Source organism: Nyctereutes procyonoides, unplaced genomic scaffold (genome assembly GCF_905146905.1).
Source record: "Nyctereutes procyonoides isolate TBG_1078 unplaced genomic scaffold, NYPRO_anot_genome, whole genome shotgun sequence".
NCBI classification, from domain to species: domain Eukaryota; kingdom Metazoa; phylum Chordata; class Mammalia; order Carnivora; family Canidae; genus Nyctereutes; species Nyctereutes procyonoides.
Window position 1 is genome coordinate 1,450,734 of NW_026575129.1, and position 21,569 is coordinate 1,472,302.

The 21,569-nt window shown below is 39.7% G+C and overlaps 1 protein-coding gene and 1 pseudogene across 1 annotated transcript in view; one reads left to right on the forward strand and one right to left on the reverse strand.

The window, feature by feature from the left end:
* The window catches only part of IQGAP2 (IQ motif containing GTPase activating protein 2), a 297,908-nt gene that overhangs the window by 152,967 nt on the left and 123,372 nt on the right, over positions 1–21,569 (forward strand). Inside the window, exons 4-5 of the mRNA XM_055342241.1 lie at positions 6,993–7,070; positions 12,024–12,100. Of these exons, the coding sequence (XP_055198216.1) occupies positions 6,993–7,070; positions 12,024–12,100 (155 nt within the window). The remainder of the gene's footprint in view (positions 1–6,992; positions 7,071–12,023; positions 12,101–21,569) is intronic.
* Positions 8,304–9,051, reverse strand: LOC129521040 (microtubule-associated protein RP/EB family member 1-like; annotated as a pseudogene).

Below are 21,569 nucleotides of genomic sequence, written 5' to 3' on the forward strand. Positions count from 1 at the left end.
AATCATAAGAGAAAATATAGTTACAGTGCTGTACATTTATTGGAAAAAAAAAAAGTCTGCATGCAAGTGGACCCACGTAGCTCAAACCAGTGTTGTTCAAGGATCAACTGTATTTAGTTCTTTATATCGTTTTTTTTAAATCTGTAGATTTTAAAGTATCTCTAAAAGTTATCTGTCTTAAAATTGCCAGGACAACATTTAGTTGAAAATGGAATGCTTTCCTATTAACTGTATGACTCATACCACCCTTCAGGGTTACTGAAGCAAAATTTATTTTTAAAATGTGTATATTTTGGGATGCCTGGGTGGTTCAGGAGTTGAGCATCTGCCTTCAGCTCAGGACGTGATCCTGGAGTTCCAGATTCGAGTCCCACATCAGCTCCCTGCATGGAGCCTGCTTCTTTCTCTGCCTGTGTCTCTGCCTCTGTTTCTGTGTCTCTCATGAATAAATAAATAAAATCTTTAATAAAAAAATGAAAAAATATATTTTTGGGTGCCTGAGTGGCTCAGTCACTTAAGCATCTACCTTCAGCTCAGGTCGTGATCCCAGTGTCCTGGGATGGAGCCCTGCATTGGGCTCCCTGCTGAGCAGCAAGTCTGCTTCTCCTTCTCCCTCTGCCCCTACCCCTGCCTGTGATCACTCACTCTCTCTCTCTCTCAAATAACTAAATAAAATCTTTTTAAAAAATAAAATAATAAAATTAAGTATGTATATTTAATTCACAGCAAATGTTTGAGTCATCATTTAGGCTAGCCATAGACAAGAAGAGGTGAGACCTCTTTTATGAGTCTGTTTTCATATTCTGGGCTAAAAGGTAACTGAACTAAACTTCCTGCCTTGAATAATGTTAGGAATAAAAGTATTTGTGTTTGTTTAAGTACTTTTGAGCTGATTAAGTCATGTGTACCTCCCTAGAGTCCTAGCTCATTATGTTAGCTTTTCATAAGACTTTACTAAATCAATGATTGAGTTAGGCAAAATGATTTTATTTAATTTTGAAAAATATTTTTTTATTTCAGAAAAGAGCAGGAAAAAATTATTTATATCCCCACACCACAAAATAAATTACTTGTCCACATTTTGCCACCGATTTTTATTTTTTCATTGCTTCTGTGATGACTATTACCACACTTTCATCCTGTTATTTCTAACAGTCATGTAGATCTGATGACAGAGTTAAAGTGTAGTTGGCCTGGGCTCCAGCCCATCCTGAAAGGGGGTCTTGGGTGTTTTATTTTGACATTGTTAGAGATGAGAATCAGACCAGCAAGAGCTCCAAGCGAGGGGTGGGATACCTCTTTACTCCACTTGGCACATCATACACCTTTGACTGTAAGTGTCTCTAGGTCAGCTGTGGACCTCTCCTGGTGAATCAAACTGGTGCTATTTCCTCCTGGCATCAGGAAGCCTACCATTTGAATGAATAGCAACTTCTCTTTGGGATGGAGACAGGGGAAATATTTCCTGTTCCATGTTACAAATGAAATATCTATGGAGCCCAGGCAAGCGATGACGTTTTTGAACAAAATACTAAGACAGAAGTATTGTGTTTGCCACTCCTACCCGTCAGGTCACGGAGGCCAGATATACAGGAGAGACGATGCTAGGAGAAGGGCAGAGAGAAGGGAAGTATAGCAGAGGGAGGGGTGGTGGTGCCAGCTAGGACGTGGGAGAAAGTACAGGACCAAGGGAAACTACCCCTCCCTTCATTCACTGGACAAAACAGCCTTTTCCCTCTCATTTATTAAATCTCCGAGAATGCCTAATGTCTTTGAAAGAGAATTTTTAGTTAGTTGCCATGTAACCATAAAATTTTAAGGCCATTTCATTCATTTTACAGAATTGAAAGGAGTCAGATATTAGCGAACAGGATACTTAATTTCCTGTTCTTAGGTTCTTTTTTTTTTTATTTTTTTATTTATTTAGGATAGTCACACAGAAAGAGAGAGGCAGAGACACAGGCAGAGGGAGAAGCAGGATCCATGCACCGGGAGCCCGACGTGGGATTCGATCCCGGGTCTCCAAGATCGCGCCCTGAGCCAAAGGCAGGCGCCAAACCGCTGTGCCACCCAGGGATCCCTGTTCTTAGGTTCTTTAGGACTGAAGCCCATCCTGTGGTTCTTCATAAGGAGCCACCGAATCATGGGACTGTAGCAAAGATGTTGAGACACAAAGGAATGGTAGCTAACACAGCCCCAGCCCTGGATACACCATCTGGCAACCATGAGTTCAGCAAGCGTAAGCTCTTGCTCCAGAGTCTGCTTGGACTAGAGCCATAAAATATGACCTGCCTGTTAGGTTGTGTGTCTCTGAGGCAAGAGCTCTGTCCCCAAACTCTAACAGCCTCAGTCTGGGCAGTGATGGCTCTGAGTTAAACAGATGGGAGCTTTCAATGCCATCCCATCCCCTTTGTCTGCCAGCTTAAGTACAACCCTGGTCCCTCGTTAATTTAAGGTTACAAAGATGTCCCAAATATTAGAGTTCAACCTTCTAATGATAAGTATGCTTTCCCTGTCCACCTCCACCTGCCACTCCAGGTCCCAGCTCTGTGACCATGCCATGTGCACTGTGACACCTGACATTGTCCCTTTTGGACACACCATGGTGTACCGTAAACATTGCCTTGTCCTGAAAGCAGGAACTGTGTGTGTTGTCTTTGTGCACTCCTCGGTGAATGGTGAAGGATATAGCCCATGGGCAGTGCTAGGGAAACAACTTGGTTAAAAAGAATGACAGTAGTTTTGAATAAGTTAAAGGACTCCATTTCTTATCTTCTGTGCTTTATTTGATACTTAGGGTGCTTGGAGTCTGACACTCTTCCTCCAAATGTGATGCTAAAATCTCCTGCAGGACCACTCGATGAATGTGTGTAAAACGTGGATTTCTGGGCCCAGCCCAGGCTACTGAGTCAGGAAGTCTCTTGGCCAGGGACCCAGGAAGTTACACTCTTAATAATTATCCCAGATGATTCTTTTCTTATATATTACTTGGATTTGAGATAATCTACCAGTTTCTAGATAAATAATATAATAAATTTTAATAAAGGTAGAGGGAAAGAAGATAAAATTGTACTATAATAGAAAAACATACAGTATAAAATTGACTTACCCATACAGTACTTATCAGCCCCTGCCACGTGCCCAGGCACTGTTCTGCACATGAAGGCAGAGTGGTGAGCAAGGCAGATGTGATTTCATGGCACTTAGGGCTGAGGAGGCAGACTGTAAGTAAATACACAGTTGTGGGTTGTGATGGTTATATGAGGGAAGAAATTAAAGCTGATATTACTGACAGCACTGCATAGAGGATGAGCTGCTCTGAGGAGACATTTACCTCTGAGGCGGGAAGAACGAGGAAAAAAATCATCCATGTGCAGCTTTGAGGGTGGGGAGTAGCGAGGACAGTCCAGACAAGGAGCCTATTTTTGAGAGACCTGAGGAAGAAAAAAGCTTGGGCAAAACAGAGTGGCTGAAAGCCTGTGGTGAGGGACAGTGGTGAAAAATGAGGCCAAGATCGAAGCAGAGACTGATCACACAGCCAGGCTGGGAGATCTGTGACTTCATCATAAGTCACTGAAGAGGAAGCCATTGAAAGAGGCATCATGGCTTCACAAAGATGAGTCGGCTGCTATGTGTAGAATAAATTGCAAGATGAGGGTGGAGGCAGTCCAATGAGGGGATAACTAGGCCAGGTGACAGGTAATAGTGGCCTACATAGACAAGAAGTAAATGGGTTCAAGAGAGAAAACAACCTGGAGAGGGATTAGAAATGGGTAGAGGGCTATGAAGAGAAGATGGCTGGGTGGACAGCACAACATGACCAAGGGGAGAGAGCCAGTTCTAAAGGGGGGTAGAGTGTAAAAAGGCCAAGGCTTACATGGTGAAGGCATGTTCCCACAGTGTTCCCAAGGTGGTTAAGATGGGCAAGAGAAAGGAGAGGAGGGAGCAAGAAGGGCATTCCTTGAGTTTGGTGATGCTTAAGAACAGAAAGCGGTATCTTTCCAGGCAGTACATGGATAACAGTGGACTTAAAATAGATGTTATAGATGTTAACTATTCAGGTGAGTTCTTAGGTAGAAGAAGTTATCATCCAAAGAAGACTTAGATAATTCCTCATCTGTTCAATTTAAGCTTAAGTAACCTTATTGGCTGGTGAAATAGCTCAGCAGTGGGAAATCAGCATGTACGTTCTAGTCCAAAGCTGGAAGAAATTAGGTGGATAGACATTAATAACCCTTCCCTAAATAAGACTACAAACATGCCATCTAGCCTGGTATGAATATGGGGGACTGGTGAAAAAATAGACAAGGTGAAAGTGGTTATGGACTAAGCTTATTTTGGGCCTCAATGTTTAGGATACTATTTTTGTTCTAATTGAAATAAATACAGTAAATTGAAGATGTTAATGCACATCACGCACCGAACCTTCTTGAATATGTATACCTTAGCATTCCGAAGTCAGCATTCTTCAGATGTTTAAAATGGACGAAGGATTTGAAATCTGTCATTTCGTTTACTATAGAAATAAGACCAAGATAACCACCCTTTCCTTCAGTGCCTCTTTCATGAAACACTAAACCTTTTTCTGACCTTAAGGTGAATAAGGTTGCAAGCCTGGTCCTATAGCATACAATAATTATAATAACTAATATTTATTGCCTTCTTAGATGCCCTTTGCAACTAATTGCTATATGTGTATTCTCATTCCATCTCAACTCAGAGATTTATGATATATCCATTTTATGGCTGAGGAACCAAGGTTCAAAGAGATTTGTAACTTTCCCGAGGTTACCTGGCTAATAAGACCACTAAGTGGACACGGATAACTGCTTAATAATTTGGGTTTTTGAAGCCCACCAGATGAAGACTGCCAAGAAACCAGCTTTCAAACAAGGGTCAAACAAAATTAGGTTTATTTAACTTGTTATGGCAAGAAAAATATACATACTGATGGGACTATGAGCAGGAGGGAAGAGGAGCTTAGTGTAGAGTTGGGCTTGTACTGGTGATTCTAATATGGATTTAGGGAAGCAAAGACCAGTTATCTTTGGAGAGTTGTCAGGAAGCAGCATCAGTTTGGTGCTCCAGTACTTTTTATCTAGGAGGTGAAAAGATAAAATGGGGATTAGACTCATCCATGAAAACGGTTGCTCATCTTAGTTGGAACAGTGGGACATTTAGTTATTTTGTGGTGCCTAGGTTCCTCTTTTCTGTCTTGATGTGAATGTGGATTGTTTCCATCTTGTCCCTCCATGGTCACAGAGTGGCTGTGTCTCAGACTTGTTTGTATTCTGTAAGAGTTGTTTATGCTGAGTCTCCCTCAGACAGTACTGCCTGGCTCTTAACTCTCCAGGCCCCCTCCCCCTCCTCCCCTGCCCTCTCTCCCCAGTGCCCCTCTTCCCTTTTTTTCCTCTTTCCCTCTCCCTTCCTCTTCCTTCACCTCTCCTCCCTCTAGTGATTTCTTAGTAACTGCTGATGTTTTCCATTCAAAGAATAATCCCACCATGATTAGGTCCTTTGTTCTACCACTAGGGAATGCTAATATGAGGAAGGTTTTCAGTTTCAGAGAGACCTCATTTTGAATCTCAGCTCAGCCACTTAACACCTAATTGGTCTCAGGCAAATTAGTTGGTCTTTCTGGCCTCAGTTTCTTCATCTCTAAAAAATGGGAAATGATAACTGCCTTGCAGAGTGTTTTGAAAAGCAGAGATAATTTACATGCAGTGCTTGCTTGACACACAGAATTCAGTCTGACCACTACTAAAAAGGCATACACATTTGTCAAATGTTAATTTGACCTATACTTTATAAAGTATAAGGCTAGGGCAGCCCAGGTGGCGCAGCAGTTTAGTGCTGCCTGAAGCCCAGGGTGTGATCCTGGAGACCTGGGATCCAGTCACACGTCAGGCTCCCTGCATGGAGGCTGCTTCTCCCTCTGCCTGTGTCTCCACCTCTCTCTCTCTCTCTCTCTGTGTCTCTATGAATAAATGAATAAAATTTTTTTAAAAATAAAGTATAAGTCTAACAGCAACAAAAACATTTTCTTTTACATAAACTATTTGATTTGTAGAAGATCGTAGAAGAGGTAGGAAGGGCCAGGCTTTCTGAATGTGATTATCTGTTATTGGATATTATATAATGAAACTTGCTGTAATTCCTGTTTTTTCATATACTAAAATGAAAAATAAAATACATAACTTTATGCTACTCATTTAACTAAGGAAAAATACGGAGTACCCGTAAAGCTCCCAATGTTTCAGTACCTACTTGATGAGATACAGGTAAGGTTGCCACAGTTATAGACTGTGGGGAAAAGACTGAGGAAGGCTTTAAAGAAAAGCAGAAGACATAGAAAGCCTGTTGTCATTGTGCACGTAGAGAAAGGTCTTGTAAAACATTTCTGCTGAAGATTTATTTCTTACACAAAGATTATGATTAAATTATAAGAGGAGGGCATACTAAAATTGCCCCTGAACTGTGGGGGTTCCCCCCTTTTTTTTCTATGTATTTTTCTACATTTACAGGTTTTCTACAGAAATTCTATTCATGATCAGAAAAAAAAATGTTTTGGCAGAACCAGAAACCAGGAAGAAAGCATTTAGTCTTCTAAAAATCCTATTTTCTTGAAGTTGCTAAGTTTCTCAGCCATGGTTGCCAAAATCTTGACACCGTGTGTGCGTATGTGTGCATGCATGTGTGTGCACATGTGTCTCATATAAAATATCCTGGGGCATGTGCTAGACATTAAATGTTGAGATTCTAGTTCAGAATTACCTCAAATATGTGAATTGTGGGGACTGGAATGGTCCATTACTAATGCTGTTGCTGAGATAGCCTAGTCTTCTTTATTGTGTCTCCAATTGTTTTATGATTAATAACTCTATTTTAGGAGAAATAGAATTGGAAAACATCCTGCTAATGAAAAAAAGTTGTTACAAATGACTCACTTTTCATGTGGTCCCTTCTTCTCCCCCTCCCCATCTTCACACTAGAAGTCCGGCCTTCATTTTCGACATACAGACAATACGGTCCAGTGGTTAAGAGCAATGGAGTCTATTGGTCTACCCAAGGTAAGCCTGAACTGAGAAGCCAAAAGGGGTCATGTGAACACCTCATTATGAAAGAAGATCTGGCATACTGGGATGTGTTAATGCAGCAGATGGCCTCATTGCTTCGGGCACAACAAATGTGAGGACTACGCAGAAATATGAAAAGGCCTGTGCAAAGTAATATATGGCAGGAACTCAGAATGAAGTATGTACACAGATGGAGAGCAGCCAGGTTAAAGCATGCATAAATTCAACAAGGTCAAGACAAGCCGTAGCTGGTAGACAGTTAACTTAAAGTAGCCACCTCCTTTTTGACTTCAGATTCAGTATCGTACCATGTATTGTATCACTGTAAGTTAAAATGACAAAAGTGTTTTTATAAAGTGTTATTATAAAGCATATTATCACTTTGAATGGTAAAACCCAGGGAGTTAGAGTTCTTACTCTTGAAATAGCTGTCCCAAATAAAACTTAGCCAATATTCAGTGCTTATTAAATTGAAAGAGCAAGTGCCCTTAAGCCTCAGAGACAAATTGACAAGTAGAGGAAATAATTACATTTGTTAGAAATTGTAGAGTGGGGATCCCTGGGTGGCGCAGCGGTTTGGCGCCTGCCTTTGGCCCAGGGCGTGATCCTGGAGACCCGGGATCGAATCCCACATTGGGCTCCCGGTGCATGGAGCCTGCTTCTCCCTCTGCCTATGTCTCTGCCTCTCTCTCTTTCTCTCTCTGTGACTATCATAAATAAATAAAAATTTAAAAAAAAAAAAAAAGAAATTGTAGAGTGATTTCTTCAACTTCTGATTTTGAAATAATTTTAGATTCACAGGAAGTTGCAAAAATAGTACATCTATGCATATTCTTTTTTTTTATTCTTAAGGCATTTATTTATTAAAACATTCTCTGTCATTAGCTTAAAATTCAAATCAGTCTTTACATTTCTCTACTGAGGACTCCACCTCAGTATATGACATAAAAGCAACAAAAGTGAGTGTTACCAGCGTCCACACAGTGAGCCCCATGGTCAGCCTATCTGTTCCCCAGGTGAAGCAACTAGATGTTAATACTGCTCTGCTACAGGGTAAAAGCTCCAAACTCAAATTCATTGGAAAAGGGGTGAAACTTCTGCAAGGTGCACTTTAAGAAGACATGAAAAGAAACCAGTGAGTCCTCTAAGAATAATAAAAGGGGGTATTTTACAGTTAAGCACGTGATTTGGAGTGAAGAATTCGGATGTTGCTCTGCTGCCAGGCTGTTAATACTCTTCTTTTTCCTCCTGTGGGCCCCCTTCATCAGGTATCACAAAGCCTTCATCTGTGGCTTAGAGAATGTTCACGATCCTCTGCAAAACAGAGTTGTTTTCCCCTTTGTTCTCCTGGCAAATCAATTTGATGTTTCTTAGCTTTTCAAAGTAGAAATCTCTCTCTTTCTCCAAGTCTTCAATGGTAAGTTTCAATACATTGACCTGCTGCATCAATTCAGCTGCTTCATCATCCCATTGCCCCCACCAGGATTCTTTCGCACCACACCTGGGCCAGCCGTAGGGGTCGCAGTAGTTCTGGGTGTTGCATTGAGCCTGTGCGGAGCTGCACTGTTAGAGCGGAGAGGTTTTTTCAGTTTGTTCAGAGCTAGAGCAACAAGGGAGGGAGCCACTGCAGTTTCTTGACCTTGTCTGGCAGCTACTGAACAAATTCAAAATTGTCCTGAAACTTTCCTTTTACTAATTTGTCCACAGGAATTATTTTTTCAACACCCATTCTCTTAAAACCTGCTTGTAGTATTTTGAAGTTCTGGGTGTATTCATGCTCTAGTTTAGCCTGGAATTTCACTTTCTTCAAGGCAATGGAGCCAGGGAATAGCATGTCTATAACCTGACAATAGGCAGCCCCTGAGCAAAACTGTTCAATCTTTGTCAGATTCAGCTGTAGAGACTCATTGATCCAGGCCAGCATGTCATGTCGACTTAGGTTATCACTGGTGACAGACATTGAGTTCACTGCCATCTTCAGCTCTCGGCAGGACCACGTCCACTGCCTGTGCCCAGCTTTGGTTCCATCTTCATCTTGTTCAAATCGCCTGACCCATCTATGCATATTCTTGATTCAGCTTCCCCCAGTGATTACATCTACTAACTGGAGTAAAATAATAAATGGATATCAGTGTGTTACTGTTAACTAGGCTGCAGACCTTAGTTTTCACCATTTTTATATGCAGTGATTTTTGTGTGTATGTTTCTATGCAATTTTATGCCATAAATATATTTGTGTTACCACCACCACAATTAAGGTACAGATACCACAGAGGAGTAGGCCTTGACCATCACCTCCTTTTCTAGCCCTGTTCCCTGACAGCTCCTACTCTATTCTCCATCTCTATGGTTTGGTCATTTTGAGAATGTTAAAGAAATGGAATAGAGAGATTGACTTTCAGTAATGCCCTTGAGATTCATCAGGCTTTGTAGGTATTGATAGTTCACTCCATTCTGTTGCTTATTATGTACCCCTGTTTTGAAGAAATGATGTGGAAGTGGTCCAGGTCTTGCTATTATTAATCCAGGTTTGAATTAACACCACCCACCACAACAAAAACAAAAAATTGTTTAATGTAGATTATAAATGCCAGTTTTCAGTCTGTTTGAGCTTATACCTGATTTAGCTCAGCGTATTTTATTTCAAAATAGCCAATATTGATTTATCCTTGCATTTTGAATCAAATTACTTTCCCTTCTCTGAAAATGCCTGGAACATTAAATACTGTTCCCGTTTGGGCATGAGTTATAATATAGAATTCATATTTCTAGGTTGTCATTTAGCAAGTCCTTACTGGGTAGCAAACAGATTAATAAAGAAAAAATTCAAATAAAATTCTTCTCTATGAGGCAACATACTTTAAATTAGGATCATTTTGTTATGTTTCATAGATTTGACATAAAGCTTTTCAAATGGCGTGTGTTGGGCCAAGTTTTCCTTAACTTAAAACCAAATAAGTGACCCATGTGGCAGATACTATTTTAACACTGATTTTTATGAAGTGATTAATACATTACATTGCAGGGATGAGTGACCAATAGCGTGTTGAATTGATGGCTGTATTTGACCACTACTAATGTCTTCACTTACCAATATTAAGTGCCTTTTCCATGCGCAGCATCCTGCTAATGCTGGGGGTATGGTGATGATCAAAATGTTCTGGTGAGGGGCAGCCTGGGTGGCTCAGTGGTTTAGCGCCCAGGGCCTCATCCTGGAGACCCGGGATCGAGTCCCGTGTCAGGCTCCCTGCATGGAGCCTGCTTCTCCCTCTGCCTGTGTCTCTGCCTGTTTCTCTCTCCCTCTGTGCCTCTCATGAGTAAATAAATAAAATCTTTTAAAAAAAAAGTCCTGGTGAACTCTATCCTCAATCCTACCGTATTGGCTAAAAAAATTTTATTCAAGATTTTCCAAAAGAAATGAAACAAATATTTATAGGAATATGCATTTCCATATGGAGAGATATAAAGAAATACAGGTTTTCGAAAGGAAAGTGAGTGGGGAGCTATAAGGTTCCTCCACTTTCCTGCTAGCCTTTGAAACCTGGTCCTGTCCTTCTGAATTGAGAATCCTCTCCTGACAGATGCTGTAACAGCAAACATTTTGATGGAAAGTTGAAAAGACCTTGAAGTTTCCTTCGCTGAAGACATTTATTTAAGCACTCTGTGGCCATACATTGTGGCTGAGAAAACTTCGCTGCTTTCTTCTCTCAACTTTTTTCAGTGTCTAATAGAAAATCACATTTGAGTATCAAGTGCTACCATATGATACTGGACTTAATTTTAGTTTTTATGTCAACTTTTATAAAATATCTACTGAAAATGGTAATGCCAGCATGCTTATCTTTTTCTTAGAAGCCTTAAGCCTAATGACTCATTTTTGGTGCTTGGGAATAGAGGAGTTTGGTGCTCTATTCTAAAATCTGTTTCTTATCAAGCTTTTAGTTTCAGGCTTAAGAGTAGTGTTGATGTGTATTAAAAGCCTCTGTTCAATCTTACTGGTTAAGTAACTGCATATTTAGTTGTTTATCCGAAAGAAGTAATCAAGTGTTCAGAAAATGCAGGGATATTCATTGCAGTAACTTTTATTAGGAACAGATTGGGAGCAAACAAACAAACAAAAAGTTCAACCTTAGAGAACTGGCTTAAATTATCATTCAAAAAGATAACAGAATCACAAACATCTATTATAAATAACATTCTAATAGAATAATGAAGAGGATGGAAATAGTCATGTTCTACTATGGTACTATGATAATACTATCTACTATAGCATTACTGGGGCTTAGAGTATTACAGTTTTGTTTTCACATACATACATACATAAATATAAAAAATCAGAGACATACATATACTGAAAAAAGCCTGGAAGGAAATACACTGAAATGCTAATGGTAACAATCTAGGAAATGAGATTATAGGTAGTGCCTTCTTTCATACTTCATTTACTTTCCAGATTTTATTTGGTAAGATGTATTATTCAAGCAGAAAATAGTATCAGCATGTCTTGTGTGTGTGCATGCCTGTTTATACAAGTGTGTAGCTAGGTGTTTAACGTTATAATAAAACACTATAAGACAGACACCCTTCTCAGGGTAGGGTACCTGTAGGCAGTCACAGGATGACCCTGCTACAGAGAGCGGAGCCTGACCAGGCTTACAGCTTGTGGAGTGAAAGTGCCACGAGCCCTGTGGATGCAGCCTCCTGGAGTGGCCACCCAGGAATCCTCCACTCTCCCAAGCCCACTAGGAGGCATGCTGTCATGCCGTCAGGGGCCCAGATGCACCCATGGGTCTGCCTGTAGAGCAAAAGGGAGGAAGCGACAATGGGCAGGTTCCTCTACATTTAAGGAAATACAACAAAGACAATCAAAGTACCATCATTTGGGAGATTTAAAGTAACTTTGAAAAACAAAATATAATAAAACATATTGTTTCTTTTGTTTTCCAGATATTTTATCCAGAAACAACAGATGTATATGACCGGAAAAACATACCGAGAATGATATACTGCATTCATGCATTGAGGTGGGAAAAAACACAACGAAGAGTGTAGGGAGTAGATTTAAATGAAACTGTAATTTCTGTTTTAGAAGAGGGATCTTAAGTTACTTAAATAATCTGAAGAACCTTTTTTTGGATTGAGTTGTTTTGAATTTGGCACAAATTTTTAAAATTGTCACATAAATATAGTCCTTGAATTGGAAAACTATTTTTTCTGATTTTTAAGATCTAATTCAAAACAGAATGCCAGAAAATGAATGAAATACCTGTAAGAATAATGAGAAAACTTAAGTTGAAACTTCTGGGGATCTCTAATGTTGCCATGTTCTTGAGTTGTGATCTAGTTTACAAATATAGCCAGCCAAACTACATCAAACAAGCAGCTTTAATGGTCATAACTTTGATACTCTTAAATCATCATTTTGCTTCAATTCTTATCATAGACTAAGGAAGTCCAGTATCAGGATAGTTTCTTCTGACCTTCACTCAATCGAACCTGGACCACAGGGTAAAGAAGAAGCATAAGAGTTGCTTCGAGTTAGTCAAATCAAGATAACGTTTATTTTTTTTTAAAGAGGGAGGGGAGAGGGACAGAGGGGGAGAAAGAATCTTAAGTGGACTACATGCCCATCAAGGAACATGATTTGGGGCTGAATATCACAACCCTGAGATCATGACCTGAACCGAAATCAAGAGTCAGACGCTTAACTAACTGAGCCACACAGGACCCCCAGGATACTATTAATGTTCATTAATTAAAAGCAGTTGTTCAATAACTTAATTTCTGAAAATGCTTACATTGTGCTAGTTCACAGATCATTTTTTATCTTACTGGACTGGAAGAAAAGTTATTTTTAGGTGGTAACAAAGTCGATTCTAAAAATCCAGTTTATGGCTGTCATCTTGCATTCATACAGGTAATAGCTGGAAGACTTTATGTCTAATTAAATTTTAAATTTCTTCTAGAACATCTGCCTCGTGTTTATATCACTAGAAGTCATTTTCCTGGCAGTCTTCTGTGTAGAGGTTTATATTAACTTCTTCCTGGCTCTTTTCCTCTCCAAAGGAAAAGGTTTCTACAATAATTCATTGCACTATTGGCCTACTAGAAAAGAATTTTGATTATGTCATATAATTTGACTTTTCCCCTGATGGGTACTTAGGAGATTTCTTTGGAAGATGACAGAAATACAGACCAAATGTAGGGGCCTTTTCTGTGATTTCTTTTTATTCTTGTAATTTAGAATGGGGTAGCAGGGGAAACCTGGGTGGCTCAGTGGTTGAGTATCTGCCTTTAGCGCAGGGCACAATCCCAGGGTCCGGGATCAGGTCTCGCATCGGGCTTCTTGCCTGCTTCTCCCTCTGCCTGTGTCTCTGCCTCTCTCTGTGTGTCTCTCATGAATAAATAAATAAGATCTTAAAAAAAAAAGAATGGGGAAGAGAGCAGGATCACTTCTATGCCTGCCTCTTCATGTGTTGGCTAGTGTATCATTATGCCAGCAGTATTTCTGAAAGCTTTCTTGTGCAAAAGTGCTTGTCTTGAGGAATATTTTCAAATGTGTTGCCCAACATTTCTTGTCAAATATTTTTCAGAGTTTAGAATGATCACTTAACACTATACTTAGTACTGGTTTTGTGACCTGCTAAGCCAGCTACAATTAGTTAATATCATTATCATATCCGTGCATCATAGTGCTAATCTCCTAATCTGTGGCAAGCTCTTGGGGTATTTTGGACAAATTTAAATTAGTTCCCACCTCCACTACCACCGACGTGGACACCTGAGCTGTTAATGTTAAGCAGCTTATAAAGAAACTTGTGCTAAGTTCCATTCTAGCAATGTCACAATTTTTCCACAGAAATTATATAGAACTGCAGTGAAGCTTGCAAATGAGTTTGTAATCATTTTAACAAAGGCTTTAGCAGATTGGTAAATAAAGAAAAGGCAACTTCTTCTTGCCACTTATATGCAGATGTTGTTGGTGTGATATTTCCGAGGACTGTTTTTCTCAGTCATGCAGTTACTCAACGGAAGTCTTCATTACTGTTAATCATTCTGTAGCAGATCCTCTGGAGCCTGTCCCTCACCAGATCTGACCTTAAGTAGGATCTTTGACTATTTACTTAACAAACAGCATTTCCTGGGAGAATCGCCTTCTCTTTTCTCTGTCCTAGACTTACTATACGACTGCTTCCTGGTATAAAGCTGAGAAGTCTCAAGTCTTTCTAAAGTTTTTTCTATCAAAACTTTTTCCCTCAACGGTTTAGAATATAGTCACTCAAATGAGACTGGTATTCTTCTCTTTTGGGCAAGACACATTGGGGAGCTGGGTAGCAGAGCTCTTTTCATAAGGGCAGTGGGTTTGGTCTCACTGGATAATTAGAAGTGATGCTGGAAATGAACACATACGTGTCTGGCCATTATATCTTGGCTGGGGATACAGCAACATTGCTGTATAGAAAATCATCATTATTGGACAGGGAGTTGGGCAGGTCAAAGGTTCTGAATATAGATCAGGAGCCAGGAGGGAAGATCCCCCGTGTACCCAGGCTCTACCTTCCTGGTACCTCAGCCTGTGGGCCTGGTGTGCGACAGCTCCCAGCCATGCCAACTGGCCTTCTGTTCCCTGTCTTCTTGATGTGGGCTTAACAACCTCATTAAGATCCTCTGGGGTTAAAAAAAAAAAAAAAATTCTCTGGGGATTTGCTCTTACTTCCAGTTTGAATCTGCTTTCCACTTTTCTTGCCCGCTCCTCACCTTTTCACTTGGATTTCTGACCCCGGCCTTGTTGCCTGCCACTCACTGCTTCCTTTGTCTACAGCTTGATGTTCTCAGAGAAATGCCGCCCATGAAGGTGAGCACAGCAACCCCAGAGGGATTCCTCAAGCTTTGCTTCATGTAGAAGGACTCATCTCACTGATAGGTGACCTCATTCTTTTTTAAAAGAAGTTTTTGTTATCTTTTTCTTATTAAAAAAAAAAATTTTAAATGCTCACTGTGGGAAAAAAATGGAAAACTCAGAAAAAAAATCAAAAGGAAGCTAGCTAAAGTACCTATTATCACAACACCAATATATTGTGACTGTTTTGATGTACTTGCACTTAAAATGTGTATATGGTGTGGGTTTGGCTGGCTTCATTTGGATTGTATGAACGTCTGCAATGAAAAGAAACCAGTTAAAGAAGTGAGAGCCTTTCTAACAAGTTCCTACTAATGGATTTTTTAACTGGGCATTTATACATGGAGAAGAACATTCTTTGCATGTTGTTTGTTGTTCAGTTTATGAAACAACTGTTAAATGTTTAAACATTGGTTGTAAAATTGAATTAGTTTAACAGTTTTAGTAGAACTGCTATTTTGAACACTTCCAATACCTTAAAAGACAGGTAAAATACCCAGATGTATCATTACAAACTTAACACACTTAAATCCATTCTGAAAAATCCACACTGCAAATTTCATTCATTTAATTATTTACACACTAATTTTCACTCATCCCAGGACTGTAATATATTGACCCTTGGCCAGAGTTGACATGATCATAAGGGTACCAGAAACCAAAGAACACCTTTACACCTTCCTGGGTTATAGATCTGGTTTCTGACCCATGGTTTGTCAGGCGGTGCATGGTACCAGTTGGGCTTCTTCCCCCACGGTGAGTCAGACTCTGGCTACCAGGCATCAGGATAAACTTTACTTGTGAAATCAGTCAGACTTCTATAATTTTCAGTATATGGCTTCCAGGTAGGTTTTTATTTTCATTCTAGTCCCCACTCCTAACCCACCCTCCTTCTGCCAGAAATGATTTACAGCCTATCTCGCTTGGCCAGTGTTCTATAACCCATTGTCCTGTCATGATGATGTATTGGCGTGATCTATTAACATTATTAAAAGCTTATATATGCCTTTTGAATATTTTCTTGAAATTTGTTGGGTATTCTAGAGGTTTCTCACCCACAAGATGAAGGATTGACTCTACTTAGGTAGAATTATTTGGTAATTGTTCATTTTGCTGATTTATCATCTCGGACTATGTTTCTCCATCTCAGATCATGTCTGCTTGATGGTTGTGTGACTGTCAGTGCCACACCCCCTTTTCACCTGCCTGTTTTTGTCACAAACTGTGTGTTCTTCGGTCCTTTCTTATCTTGGATCACTTCCTTGATTTTCCATGACATTCTGGCTTAGAGATCCTGGTTTTTATTCTTAGGGTATAAAGTATACTATAAATAGTGTAAAAAAAATATCTATATTCCATAGACAGATATAGAAAAAACAAAGCACCTGTATTTTAATAACACTTCCCACCTTGCTAAAATCAATACAAATAATTATACATGCCTTACTTTATCAGTTTGTATTATAATTTCTTTTCTATACACTTTGTACCGTTCTCTTTTGATGATTGCTATGAACTCCTGGCCTTTCACAGACTTAACTAGGGTTAGTATCTTCTATTCTGATGGATCAGATTGACTTGCTTTGGTCAGTGGTTGCTCTTCTGGGTCAGCTCCTTTGTCCTTGTAGCACTGTACCTGACATTATTTGAAATATCCTTGCTTTGTGGTCACAATAGGATGTTCCAGTCCTACCATAATTATTTCTGCTTTAAGACATGAAATCAACTACCCTCCAAGGAATCCTTTGCAAATCATAGGTTCATAATTTTTCTAGTGTGATGGATGAGGGTTCTGGATTCTGCTTTTCTTACCGTACAGAGTTTCTTAGACCATTAAGGCACCGACCACACCAAGCTGCAAATGAGCCTGCCTCCCTCTGTGTCATGGTTGTGCTCCTGCTGCAGATGATGTCACGACTGCCCCAGCAGTCAGGTGTTCAAATGCAGTGACGATGCCAAAATAGCACACATTTGGGACTTGTGTTTGTTATTGTGGCTCTGGTGGCCCCACTTGTGGTTAACCAGTTGTAGTTCCAAGCGCACTGACCATTGAGTGAAGAAGGGCTCCTCTATACAGGAGGAGCTCATCTGCAGTCAGGTGGCTGCCTTGCTAACCAGGTAGATTGTGTCTCTGGCCCTCAGGCTTTAATGCAGAACTCATCTTGTCTTACACTCTATGCTCTAAGGACCTTTCAAAAAACCAGTTGATGGCTTATGCCAAACTCACGGAGTATCTGACAGAGAACGTACTGCATTTATAAATAAACTTCGTACAAATGGCTTCTTAACCCAAAGGGCAGATTCTAATTTTGTCTTCTCAAGAGGGTAATGTAGAGATGGCAATGTTTGGGATTAAAATGAGGAATGAGGAGTTACATCTTATGTAGCTTTAAATCACTCCTTGTTCAAAATTCTCCCCACACTCTAGACCATAGTCTCTCCTCCTCTTCCTATCCTGAAATACTATCAGGACTGTATCTGTTTGTCCTACTAAATCCTAAGCTCTTTGAGACCACGAACCATGCCTTGACACCTAACACAGTACATATACACCAGTGATGCCAAATTAAGGAGTTCATATTTTTTAATTTTTAGCTGGGTTAACTGAACTCATTTCTCTACAGTAAGGCTGCCTCAAGATTTTTTTTATTTTCGATTGAATATTAGGTGAAGAAGACTAGATTTTGACATGATAACTGGCAGTGATGTATATGATTAAGATGGAAAAATAATTTAGCTCTCTAGATAAAACCATTTGAAACACAGAACCAGTGAGGGAAAATAGTAAAAGATTCTTAGTGTTGAGAATGGGGAAACTGCTGTGATAAGTTCTTAATAAGTTAATTATTATTAATTGGTTATTAATAAAGGACATACTTATTTAACAAAGATCATAGTAATAATAAAAACAAAAAAATATATGCCTGGCACCATTCAAAGTACTTCACAGAAACAATCTCATTTAATCCTCATGGTGTGCCTATGTGGTACACATACTGTTAATAATCCCATTTTGTAATGAAGGAAGTTGAAGTACAGAGAGGCTAATAAGATCACACAACTGATATATGGAAGAGCTGGGATTCAAAACCAGGTTGTGTGACCCCAGATCCTAGACTGTTGCTGGCTTAGCCGTTGGCCTCAGGAAGGAGTCACATGTTTCCATACTACTAAGAAAATTCTAAAGCCAGCATCCAACTTGAACTTGAGTTCAGACCTCTAAACTGTTAATTTTAGGGAATTTTAAAATGAGAAATCACAGAACCTCAGAACTGGAAAGACCTTGAGAAGTTACTTTTGTCCAGGTCTTCATTTCACAGATGAGGGGACTGAAAGCTGTGGATTATGTGACTTGCTCAGAGTCACTCACATTCTAGATGGGGCCAGTCTTGCAGCCAGTATCTGGGTCTTATGATTCTGGTTCCATTGTCTTTCTGGCTAGGCCTGCGGCCTTGATTTATAAACATTCATCTCACTTGCTACACCATAAAGTGAACTGCTCATGACGTGCTCCAGAAAAGCTTTAATAAATTCAACTTCTACCTTGTGAATTTGCATTTCATTACTATAAGACCTTTTATTTTTTTATTTTATTTTTTTTAAGATTTTATTTATTTATCCATGAGAGATACAGAGAGATGCAGAGAAAGGCAGAGACACAGGCAGAGGGAAAAAGCAGGATCCATGCAGGGAGCCCGACGCAGGGTCCCGGGTCTCCAGGATCATGCCCTGGGCCAAAGGTAGCGCTAAACCGCTGAGCCACCTGGGATGCCTGACTATAGGACCTTTTAATGTGTTTATTGAAAGTAGTAGGAAAAGCCCTGAGAGGTTTGGTTTTTTGTTTTTTACTTTATTGCTTCCTGTACTTGAATTGATACTTGTACAAATGGGAGCACGTGGGCCAGTGAGGCTTTAGCTACCCTCAGGACAGTAACTGGCCTCTCTAAGTAACACAAATGTGCTGTCCCTGTGGTGTGATAAGAGATTCCCTATTTCACACCAAGTACTTTCTTATTTGGGGGAAGCTAAGGGATGATGACCTTAATTTACTTGGCTTCCTTTAGAATCTTCTTAGCCCTTTGTATCAGCTCTTAAGCATGAAAGGTGCTTAAAAAGTTGTGTTGAAGAGCTCCAAGAAATTAAATTGGTGTTTTTTTTATACCAGACAGGCTCTTTTTTAAGAACAAGACCTTGGATTTCCTATATGCTTCAGGTAGTGAATGGCTTCATTTCAATTAAAATGCTTGGGAGGGAGTGGGCTGCTATTGCTGATTCTTTTCAGCACAGGAATAATAGATAAGTGCATAGTAAACTGCCCTTTTGAGTAATCTGCTTGGAAGTGTCTCCCACACATAAATTTGTTATAAAACTCCCACACTGTGAAAAGTGGTGTTTTTTTAAAAGCTGATAATTTAAATAAGGTCCAACATGGGAGCCCATAAATGTTGATAATTGAAGCCAAATAAAAAATATACATTAATATTTAAAAATTTTTGGTGAAAGTATGTATATGCAAATGAGATTTCTAACTGATCCATACTAATTTCAGAAAGTCTCTTATTTAGACTCACTTTAAACATGAAGATTGTTCAATCTAAAAGATAACTTCTCAGCGCCACCTTGTGGTAACTTTTAGTTTAACCAGGATGTTGGTTTATTGTAGGATTTATATTACAGCATACAATGGAGAACTAGAAAATATAATTGGAGCTAGTCATCTCATTTCTTCAGTACCACAGGGGAAAATTAGCACTTTTGTTTAGTATATTAGTTATAGTTCCTATAACCAACAGACCTGTATTTTGTGAAAGCCTAAACACTTTTATTTTATGAACAGCGTGGTAGAGAAAAATACTTTTTATGTAGTAGATATTCCATGCATAGTAATTAGATGAATGAATAAACAGAAGAAATAACGTGAAAACAATTGTGTCAAGGTTACCGACTGAGCACAGCTCTCATAGTCCCTTTCCAAAATTGACATGAAATTAGTAAAGTAGTAATTTAAAAAAAAATTGCAGTAAGAAAGGATGCCATCCACTGACCACACAGATGAGATAGGATTGACCAAGAAACAAGACCCAAGGCCACAGCCCAAAAATCACTGGATGCAGCAGAGCCAGGAGCTGCCCTGGGCCTTGAGTCCTACAGCCAGCGTTATTGGGTGTGGACCGAGTCTTCTGATTGTTCTGTATAGCGGCCACGTGCAGGTGATGAGGGCAGGGTGACAGGCCAGTACCCGATGAATGACCCCAAGAAAACCCATAAGCCCTGATATTAGAAGGCAAGATAGGGGGCCCCCTCGTGGTGTCAGCCCCGTGTTTCCACATAAGCTTCCTAGAACTGGCTCGTGTCCTGGGAACTTGTGGCCAACAGTGACAATAAGCAAGTCTCGAGCCCCAAGATGAGCCCCAAATCAGGAAATACCAGACACTTGAGGGAAACCAGAGCTCTGAAAGTGGCATTAGATTAAGCAAGAAGTGACACCCAAGGAATGAATGAAAATATTAAAATATGTGCTGTTGGGGGCAGCCCGGGTGGCCCAGTGGTTTAGCGCCGCCTTTGGCCCAGGGTGTGATCCCAGGGTCCTGGGAGTCCCGCGTCGGGCTCCCTGCATGGAGCCTGCTGCTCCCTCTGCCTGTGTCTCTGCCTCTCTCTGTCTCTCTGTGTCTCTCATGAATAAGTAAATAAAATCTTAAAAAAATATACGTGCTATTGGTAATTTATTCAACTTACCTACCTAATAATAGGTACTTTGTGAACACTTACACTGACAACAAAAACAAAGATAAAATTAAGAAAGAAGAAAATTGGATAGAGATGATATTAGAAAAGAAACTAATAAGATTTATAGTTACCTAAATTTTTACTGTGTAACATGAAAATAAAAGCATGGATCTGAAATTCTAGATGATCTCAACATTACATATGTGGGGAAGTAAATGTATGAATATTTCAAGGATCACAGATAATCATTAGTTTTGGCTTTGATAAAGAATGTCAGGTTTGAAGTATATTAAAACTATAGCAGAATATTAATATAAGTACTACACATTAAAAGGCAACACTGGGGGGAAAACCCACAACATTTAACGTGGGCACCTGGCTGGCTCTGTCAGTAGTTTGTGTGACTCTTGATCTTGGGCTTATGAGTTCGAGCTCCACATTAGGCATGGATACTACTTAAAAATAAAATATTTTAAAAAAACAAAACCGGGACGCCTGGGTGGCTCAGTCGGTTAACCATCTGCCTTTGGCTCAGGTCATGATCTCAGGGTCCTGTGATGGAGCCCCACGTCCAGCTCCCTGTTCATAGGGAGTCTGCTTCTCTTTCTCCCTCTCCCTCTCTGCCCCCCTGCACCCCTTGTTCATAGTTGCTCTCTCCCTCAAATAAATAAAATATTTTTTTTAAAAAAACCTACAGCATTAAACAATTATAGATATAAAACTGGTTGTTAGAAGACATTTTATGGGTGCTTCCTACTTAAATTTTATTGTCACATTTTCAAAGTTTCTCCCACTAAATTAATTTTATATTTCTTTGTAGATTAATTCATGTATATTTTTAAATTTAGTTGTAAAAAGAAAAAAAT